The sequence below is a fragment of the Drosophila simulans genome, chromosome X, assembly GCF_016746395.2.
Source record: "Drosophila simulans strain w501 chromosome X, Prin_Dsim_3.1, whole genome shotgun sequence".
Classification (NCBI taxonomy): Eukaryota; Metazoa; Arthropoda; class Insecta; order Diptera; family Drosophilidae; genus Drosophila; species Drosophila simulans.
This window is the reverse complement of record NC_052525.2, coordinates 15402062-15411155: the sequence shown is the minus strand read 5'-3', so window position 1 is coordinate 15411155 and position 9094 is coordinate 15402062. Positions and strand designations below refer to the sequence as shown.

Below are 9094 nucleotides of genomic sequence, written 5' to 3'. Positions count from 1 at the left end.
CAACATCCCTTTGTCTTCATTCGGGTGACCAGGTCTTTCTTCTTAGCTGAGTTTAAAAAAAGCTGAGTTTCAAAATAAAATCGCACACCGATTCCAACCACTGTTGGACCACTGCCTCCGTTTGTCATCTCCTCCGCTCAATTGAGTTCATCCAGCTGCCCAAGAAACAGAATCCCTCACTGAACTCCAGTTCAAGGTGCATTGTTTCATTTTATTCGTGTGCACATGATGTCAGTAGTAGAACTTTTTACATTTTCGAAACTGGTTTAAGGCCTAGTATATAAAAGCATTGGCGCAACACAGCCGCAGTTGCCTCGCACATTAGAATCCGGCTATGATTGACCGCGATAATATCGCCTTAGTTGTTCTTTTCGATGCAATAACAAGAGTCATAGAATTCGGTGAGCACTGTGCACACCTCGAAGCAAAACTCGCACAGGAAGTGCAGGAAGAGTTCCTTGGAGCACTTGATGAGTATGTCGTGGAGTTTCAGTAGAGTCTTTGCCAGCTTCCATTCCTTTTCGTGGGCCAACACAATGTTGGTCTTCTTCAGTATTTCGGGCAAATTGGTGAAATCTTCGCCAGAGTTTCGTGCAATGGAGCAAATACGTGTATAGGTGTAAAGTAAGTACACCGCAGTGTTGCCGCGATCCTCAAGCATCTTGTCAAACGAAAATATATAGTCGCTGATCCGATTGTGACATAAGTCCGATTACTTAATGCATCCATATGCCAGCGACCCTTGGGCGTCCTTCAGTTCCTGTGGCGTGAGGACCTTATCGCGGCCACGACTCTCCAATTGCTGCAGGGATCGCTTCATTCCCTCACGTTGTCTCTTAAAAAGTAACTGCGCAGGATGCGGTTTGTGTAACGATCGCCGATCGCTGGACACTTTATGCAGCGTGTTATCCTGCTGCATTCGCTGCATGGTGTGCTGAATGATTGCAGCCCATCAGATTCCCACAACGATCCAATGCGCAGGATGGATGTAAATGAAAATCACCACACTATTAACTATTTTATATGTATCTGGCTTAAAAGGGAATCCCCAAAGAAAATGTCAATCTGACTGAATATCTGGTATGTATAGAGCTGTAATATAAATCTAAATAAATATAATTATATTTATTTAAATGCTAAGAAACTTAGCTATCTGTGCGTGTGAAAATTTTGTGATCAAGTGGGCCTTGAAAACAACATTTTGTGTTTTGAGACTTTCGTATCAGTAAATAGAACAGTTAACATTTGGCCAGCACCGAGGAAACAGCTCCGAAAAGGAAACAAAATTAAACAGTTGAAAATATTTTACTAAAGTAAAAGGGCAAGAAAATTAGCCTTTTCTACGTTTATACAAATTTGGTAAAATGTACAAACAAAAGTATTTGTATCGAAGTTTATCGTAAGTTTCAAATTTGAACCAGCAACATTTTGCATTTTGTCGACACCAATCGCGCACTCACACAACCTCAATCACAATCAAAATATTCGGTCAAAAAAAAAAAAAAAAAAAAAAGAGTGCAAATTTTCCAACTTTTTTTTAGAAAAGCAAGCTTTGCGTAGATTATCGAACAACATTGTCGATGAGCCCCATCCATTTATTTCAGTTCATAGAAGGCAGTTGTATTTTCCAATTCGTTGTTTCGGTTCGACATTTCAAACATTTGGTTGATAACATTCAAGTGAAATAACTACTACTACTACCCCACATACACGTACTCGTACTCGTATTTCGAATTGAAAATTTCCCCAAACGAGAAAAACTAATTAGAACATATAAACCAAATCAATCAGGTGCAAATTCAGTCCAAAGAAAGTGGCCAAAGAAAGTAAGGCAGGACTCAGCCATGTTTTGGAGAAGGTCTTCCAGGATACGAGTCCCAGCCCGATGGAATCGTGTGGCGAGGCTCAAATGGCCAACGCATCAACGATGGATGCGGAAATGGATACAGATTTGAATTTGAAACGTAAAATGGCAGAAGATCGAATGACTGATCTATCAAATACGGTCAAAGTGCCAGCCCGTTGCAAGGATCAAAAGCAATTGTCGAGCTTGACCAATTTGAAATCGAAAATGCAAAAAGAAAAGCAATCCCCATCCCCATCCGACCACCAGGAGCAGTTCGACAAAAGACCAAAGAAATCATTGCTGTCCGATGACCAGTTGACGGGCCTTAATCCCCCTTGCGACGCCGTTGGTGAACTCAGCCATGGAAACGAATCTAACATGTCGCACGAAATGAAACCGCAGAGCAATGGATGCTCCATCAATGACGATCGGGAGTATGAATATTCTGGGAGTGAAAGTGATACGCAGGAGAACTGCAGCGATTATGTTAGCGGTGGCAATCATCCGGTGGCCATTGGCGATATCCTCGCGAAACGCTATCATGTCTTCAAAAAGCTGGGCTGGGGTTACTTCTCCACCGTGTGGCTATGCTATGATTCCCACTGTGCCGTCAAGGTGGCCAAGTCGGAATCAGATTGTACCGATGAGGTAGTGTTTTTTGGTGGCCGACCCAACAAAAGACTCAATTTGAACGATATTTACCCCATCGACTCGGCCAACAAGGAATGCGAGGTACTGGTGAAGATAGCCGACTTGGGCAATGCGTGTCATTTCAATCATAAGTTCATCGACGTAATCCGGACACGGGAGTATCACCTCCGGGCCTTGGAGGTGGTACTCGGTGCGGGATTTCTAAAATAATATAGATTTTTTAATGCCCGTCGACTACACAAATTGACTTCTGATGCCGGATCCCAATTGGGCAAAGAAAATGATCGAAATGCATGTTAATCCAGTCAGGCACGTGGCACAGGAAAAGGCAGGCTGAGTTAATCGCGGCAACAGCGCTTCAAGGGCTCAAGGGCTCCTGCCCGGCCTCTTCATTTCCGCCCATCTGGACTTCGATTATCCCGGCGCCTGGGTGAACGTCGATATGGCCACGAACGTTTATTGGGGACCGTGCCACAGGACAAGGCGTTGCCCTGTTGCTGACAGTCTTTGGCCCCTTTGCTCCAATCCATCGCAGATTGGAGTCAGTGTGCCCGCCAACGAGGGTCAGCAACAGGGCAAGGCCGTATCCAGTGGCACGCTCCCCACAATGAACGGGCGTGGTCATATCGACGTGCACCCTAGTGCCGGGATAGTCGAAGCCCAGATGGGCGGCAATGAAGAGCCCGGCGCAGGAGGATTGGACTTTCTGACGATCCGCCACCGAGTTTTTCATATCGGCAATGGCCGAAGCGAATTCCGAGAAATGCAATTCGGGGCAATAAATTATGGATGCCAATAAATCGCCGGATTTGCGTCGCCGGATATTCCGAGACCGCCGACATCTGGAGCGTGGCCTATCTGTTGTGGGAGCTGGCCACCAAGACCTATCTATTCGATACCCAGTCGAAACGGGGCAAAGACGGTAAGGATGAGGCCCATCTAGCAACTGGCCTTATCCACGGAATAGTACGAGTATAACATTGAAGAAACCCACGAAGGATTCTCGTCAAAGAGGTAAAATCATTTTTGCCCTGCATGCGCAAAAAACTGGTGATAAACAGTGCCCTATTGGGGGAAATTCTTTTAGTAAAAGCAAAAGCGATGTCACTCTCTACCATGAGCAATACCTCAAGGACTTCTGAAAGTTTTACACTATTCCGAAGGAGAACCCCAGCTGGTTTGTCCGAATTTGACCAGTTCTCGATGCTTTGGCCGTTCGCAATCTACCGCAATCCTGCGAGGCGTCGCAGACGCCCAGGATCCCTCGACCCAGCGCCATTGGGGGAGGATCCGTCGTTAACAGAACAAGGTGCTAATATACCCCTCGTTTTCCAGAAAAATTCTTTTATTAATAGAATTTTCTTCTACAGTATATACAGACTTTGCTACGATGCGGAATACCGCGATCCCAATAGGGATCAAGGAAGCCCAGGATAAATGGCATAACGCTGCGGACTCTGAGCTCTGTCAATCATATTCGTTCTTATAACATAAATATGCCAATAATTCTGATTTAATTTATCTTCGTTTTCACCTAGAACGTTGTTGATGTTCATTTAAAAATGAACACTACACGCCTAACTAATTGGTAGGCAAACGATTCTATATTGTAAACCCAGTTTCATTAAGCTGTACTAACCTGACTTGTGATGAATCGAATGCTTGTGACTGTTTTTTGGATGTGAGTGAGGATGTATCGTGTTTTCTGTGCATTTTTAACCACTGTCATTGTCTAGCGTAATGACCAAACAAAGGCAAATGAGCCTCTTAAGCTGCTATACTATCGAATGAAGACTTGGTGATATAAATTATTTAGGAGCTTCTTCCTTGCTTTTATTATATTGTTTTTCGGTGACCATAACTCCGTTCATGTCCACAAATCGTGTGTGGGTTCCAGCTGCGATAAATCGCTTGGCAGCGGGCATATCCAGTCTTGGCGCCGCCAGAGCTTCGTTTATTTCCTTATCGCGGGCAAGTAGGTCCCTTGTACGACGCAAATCGTGCATCACAGCATGCTGAAATGGAATCATCGAATGGTAATTGTCGCCATGTGTGTATTGTGTATTGTACTGCACTCACATTTGAGACGTCTGCACCCTGCAGTTTCTGGTATATGAAAAACAGTGTGCTGTTCAAGTATGCCAGGTAACTGTCCAATTTAATTTGTTCATTTGTGTTCAATGTGCCTGCGGCCTGTAGCGCCAGTGCCTTCTCCGTTTCGGCTTCCAGCATTTCGATGCTGCTGTAGAAGGTTTTCAGGATGCGTTGCACGTTTTCGTCCTTCTGCAGGCTTGTGTCCAGGTAAGCGTCGCAGGGCAGTCCATTGTCGACAGCTTGATTTTCTTGAGCCATGTTCTTTCAATGGAATTAAAATCGTGTGCGAATATTTATATCTGCCTTAGACTTACAGTGTGACCGTTGATGGAACACGAAAAGAACCCGATTCTAAAAGAAGAATTCAAAAAGCGCCGTTTCCACTTCAACATTCTGCGCCTGCACTGTACTAATCCACATATATGTGTACAAATTTAAAAAAAATTAGCTCTTTAAATAAATTTTTATCAAACAATTTTTACGTCTTCTCGCCGCTCTTGTTTTGATTGCCAATGACAGTTCAAGCTTTAAGAAATAAATTTGGCCAAACAAAAATATCGTTATGATTACTTTGAATGCATTTAAACTTTTATTGCCCAATCTTTTCGTACACAGTACTTATGCATTTAATAATACTTTCACAACGTCATTTATTATAGGGATTTTTGCATTCTCTTGAAGTTATGGCCAATTAATTGTTAAAATGGATAAAACAAATAAACGAGCAAATGAACAGAAACAAACCAAGTAGGTCCTAAACAAGTTTTGAAGATTTTCGAATTCTTGTAGGAAAAGTACATGGATTTAAAATAGATCGGATGTATTTGACCAATATTAATTACTTTACATTGTTATTTAGTTTAAGCTGTTAGCATTATGATTATGTCTTTTACGACCTTTGAGTTTATTATAAATGTTCATCTTATCTTTGCAATCACACGAATACCCAGTAAAAGTTTCCAGGTCGATTTTATTTATCTTATTAACAATACAGTAATTCCTTAAAGTACTGGGGCGACAAGAAACATAATTGAAATTTTTACGCAAGTTTTTAGTCATAATCCTTGTTGATAGCATACATCTACCGTATTTTTTTATGATTGCCAGAATAAAATGAATAATGATTGAACGGCAAGAATATTTCAACCGAGGATAAAACTGTGGCATCTTCAAAGCGTAATCAAGTAAACCTAAGTATAAATTGTATTTTGTTGACTATGTTATGACTAAAGATCCCACACGAGCCGATGCGTACCCCGAAATGAAAGAAAGCAGCTACTGCTTGGAAATCCCTCTCTATTAATACACGCCCTACTAGTACAGCACAGCTTGGCAAATTGCGTGGTTAGATCATGTGCAGCTTCTGATCGTTGAGTTTGAATGCCGCCGCATCGCTATGGAGGTGAAAAGGCACGATATCACCTGTTGTGGCCATATCAAATGATGGTGACATAGACGTTGCCGTAGCTGTTGCCGGACTATTGCTGCCACTGGTATTTGTGATGCCCGCCTTGAGATGTAGGCTGTCCATGGACATTTGCTGAGACTGCGTGTGAGGAAGGGGATTGGTGTGGATATGCGGATGGGCTGGGGGATGAGTTATGCTCGCTGGGACGGTTGAGAGTTTTCCTGAGTTTGTTGTGATTATTATGTTTCCGGCATGGGAAGCACCACGTCCACGTTTCCGCTTCGGAAGAATTCCTTTTCGCGCCATATAGAAACGAATGGTTGAGACAGGAATATTGAACATATTGCTGACAGTTTGGAATGTCTCGCCCTTCGAAACACATTTGGCCGCTTGTGCTAGAGATGCTTCTGAACGTCGAACGCGCTTATATGAAGTATAACCATCGATCGAGCTATGGCTCAGTCCGCCGGAAGTATTGGCCGATGTATCGAGATCAGTGTCAAGGCTGACGGATAGCCCGGATCCGCATGGCACTCCTGTCGCAAAACTGCTGTCATTGTTTTCATCATGAGCGGCCACATAGTTGTGGTCGTCCTCAACATTTGAATCCAAGTATTGCTGCTGCTGAAGCTGCATTTGCATCCTGCGAAAAGATAAACATTTATCCAGAGGTTCTTGTTATATTAATGCAAAAACAAACCGCGATTGCTGCAGGGATAGGTGGACATTCATTTTGTTGTCAACGGCTTGCGCAGATATATTGCAATCCTCGAATTGCTCCCCGTAGGCATTCCAATTGTTCGGCACCTCGTCGCCGGAGTCGTCCTCGGTCGGTGCATTCGAGTGGCTGCCCAAAACGTTCGCAGAGGTGGCCTTAGATGGCTGTTGAGCATTACTGCCATTTATCTGGGGTCGCTGCTGTAGCTGCTGCTGCTGCTGCTGTTGCTGCTGCCGAGCATCGGGATTCTGGCGCTTCAATACTGTGGGTTGCTGATGGTTAACCGGTAGCGGTGGAGCGGAGGAGGTGGTCATTGTTGAGGTGGTTGAATTAGTGGCTGCATCGTCCGTCTCCGCGCTGTCCACATGCTTGAAACTTCGCGCTGTGGTTGCAGCTGGATCCTTAGCTGCCTCCAGACTAGCCTGCTGCAGTTTCTTGTAGTTTATCGGTGCCTCAGAGCCGTATAGACCGCGAATCTGCAGTTGTTCGGCACAGCGAAGCAACTGGCCAAGACCGGCTTGCGTGACATTGACCTCTCCCTTGTACATGAAGTCCACAAGCGCCTGGATCTCCCATAGCTTGATCTCCCTGGGCAATATGATGACCGGGTGCTTGCAAGGATGCTCCGCCAGTATCGCCTCAAAGTAGGTGGAACAGGCGGCCAACACCAGACGATGGCAGTGCACCTGTTGGCCTTCGCATGCGAGTGTTACGTCCACGAATCTCTGGCCCGCCAGCAGCTGCGGAAAAGCAGCTCCAATGCTGCCCAAATGGCTGTTCCAGCGTACACAAAATTCCTGTGTAGCGCCGCTCATCGTACTCAAAATATAGTTTGCGCCTTTAGTGTGCTCCTGAGTTTACGAAGCTATCGCTCATTTAAAGATCCTTGTATATCCTGCAATAGAGAAGTGTGTTAAAACGTGTTGGTAAATTTAAGGTTAAATTAAAACTATCATGTTAACAGACAATAATTCGAATAGACCATCATTTCGACTCCCTTGAATGAGCTAAGAATAAGGATCAAGTAATTTGACCGAATCTTTCTCGTAACATCATAATTCTAATGGGTTTCCCTTAAAAATATTGTATTGCTTATCAAGTATATATGTTATATGAACTCCTTTTGTTTGATTTTTAATGTATGGAAACAAGGATATTATTTCATTCTTTTGCATTGCATTAATATTTGCATTTCATTTAATACTGGATTAAAAGAAAGAATATTTTAGCGAAATATATGAGTTCTACCAAGTTAAAGTTTAAAAATAGCATCGTCCCTTTTCGGTTTTTTTTTTTAATGTTTTAGTATGAGAGTTACGTTATTCCTAAGTTTTTATTTGCTTTCATTTTAGCAGTTGACCACTGTATATACATACACACACACACAAACACACGAGCATACATACAGGTGCAGAGTATATGCTTATTTACATTTGATAATCGTGCAAATAAATAATGTCCTCAGTACGAAACTAAGGGGGAGACCATGCGAATTTTCACTTGCCATGTTTTATGTACCCACATACATACGCACGCTTGCATAAATACATATGTACACCTCCACTGGCGATTTGCACAATTGGAATTACTTCTATATTTAGTAATAAGGATGTAAACAGTTGGATGTACGCGTTATATACATGTACACATCCCTGCGAATCTGAATACATACCTGTTTGTTTGCCAAGGAACCCAAACTTCGCTGATTATTGCACTTTACTTCTCGCTTTTTGGGCGCTATGTAACACAATAGATGCGATGGCGTGAAAACGAACGAGAATTTTATGTTAGGACTGTATGTCCTGTGCGCGTGAGCTATGTATGAATGTATCAGCGCCAGAGTCTTGTTTAAAAATACACACTATTCTTGCATTAAATCGTGCACAACACAAAAAAATATGTACAATTCAGGCATTAACCGATGTCTCTACTTAAAATCCCTCATCGTTAGCCGTGCGACCCATTCAATTCGTTGCTTTATTAATGTTTATTTTAACTAGAAATGCTGCATGCGCGCGATTATATTTCCTTTTTTTTATGCACAACTGTTTGTTTTGACATACTATCGACAAATAAACGCCAAGTTCAAGTGCCAAATCGATTTGCGCGTTAAGCACTCAGTATCTGCCTTTTTCAACGCTGCCTTCAAACTATATTTAAATTATAAACTTAATATTGTCTTTCGCGCTGTCCGCTTCTGTAGCAATCAATTGTTATTTAAACTACGCGTTAGGCACATTTGCTGGCTATTGCAAGCGTTTCATAAACGCGTTTCTGAGTAAATGGTTCTCACGTACCGGGCTCTTATATTAAAGTTAGTATTTTAATGCAAAATCGATGAAAATTATTTAGCTGAATTTTCAAGGAAACAAAATCA

At 42.8% G+C, this 9094-nt stretch overlaps 4 protein-coding genes across 4 annotated transcripts; 2 read left to right on the top strand and 2 right to left on the bottom strand.

Moving 5' to 3' along the window:
* The first annotated feature begins 1220 nt into the window (after positions 1 to 1220).
* LOC27209372 (SRSF protein kinase 2) lies at positions 1221 to 2889 on the top strand. Its single transcript, XM_039297355.2, has 2 exons — positions 1221 to 1399; positions 1792 to 2889. Exons 1-2 carry the CDS (start codon positions 1365 to 1367, stop codon positions 2705 to 2707), a joined length of 951 nt encoding a protein of 316 aa, XP_039153289.1. The 5' UTR covers positions 1221 to 1364; the 3' UTR covers positions 2708 to 2889.
* Positions 2890 to 3102: 213 nt separating this feature from the next.
* LOC123327367 lies at positions 3103 to 4079 on the top strand. Its single transcript, XM_044923737.1, has 2 exons — positions 3103 to 3806; positions 3868 to 4079. Exons 1-2 carry the CDS (start codon positions 3533 to 3535, stop codon positions 3984 to 3986), a joined length of 393 nt encoding a protein of 130 aa, XP_044779672.1. The 5' UTR covers positions 3103 to 3532; the 3' UTR covers positions 3987 to 4079.
* A 222-nt stretch (positions 4080 to 4301) lies between these two features.
* Positions 4302 to 4939, bottom strand: LOC6726087 (nuclear nucleic acid-binding protein C1D). Its single transcript, XM_002107033.3, has 2 exons — positions 4577 to 4939; positions 4302 to 4512 (listed from the first exon to the last, which is right to left on the bottom strand). Exons 1-2 carry the CDS (start codon positions 4847 to 4849, stop codon positions 4306 to 4308), a joined length of 480 nt encoding a protein of 159 aa, XP_002107069.1. The 5' UTR covers positions 4850 to 4939; the 3' UTR covers positions 4302 to 4305.
* Positions 4940 to 5541: 602 nt separating this feature from the next.
* LOC6726086 (protein tramtrack, beta isoform) lies at positions 5542 to 8971 on the bottom strand. Its single transcript, XM_016173998.3, has 3 exons — positions 8390 to 8971; positions 6700 to 7612; positions 5542 to 6642 (listed from the first exon to the last, which is right to left on the bottom strand). The coding sequence occupies exons 2-3, from the start codon at positions 7530 to 7532 to the stop codon at positions 5937 to 5939; spliced, it is 1539 nt and encodes a 512-aa protein (XP_016039543.1). The 5' UTR covers positions 7533 to 7612; positions 8390 to 8971; the 3' UTR covers positions 5542 to 5936.
* Between the last annotated feature and the right edge of the window lie 123 nt (positions 8972 to 9094).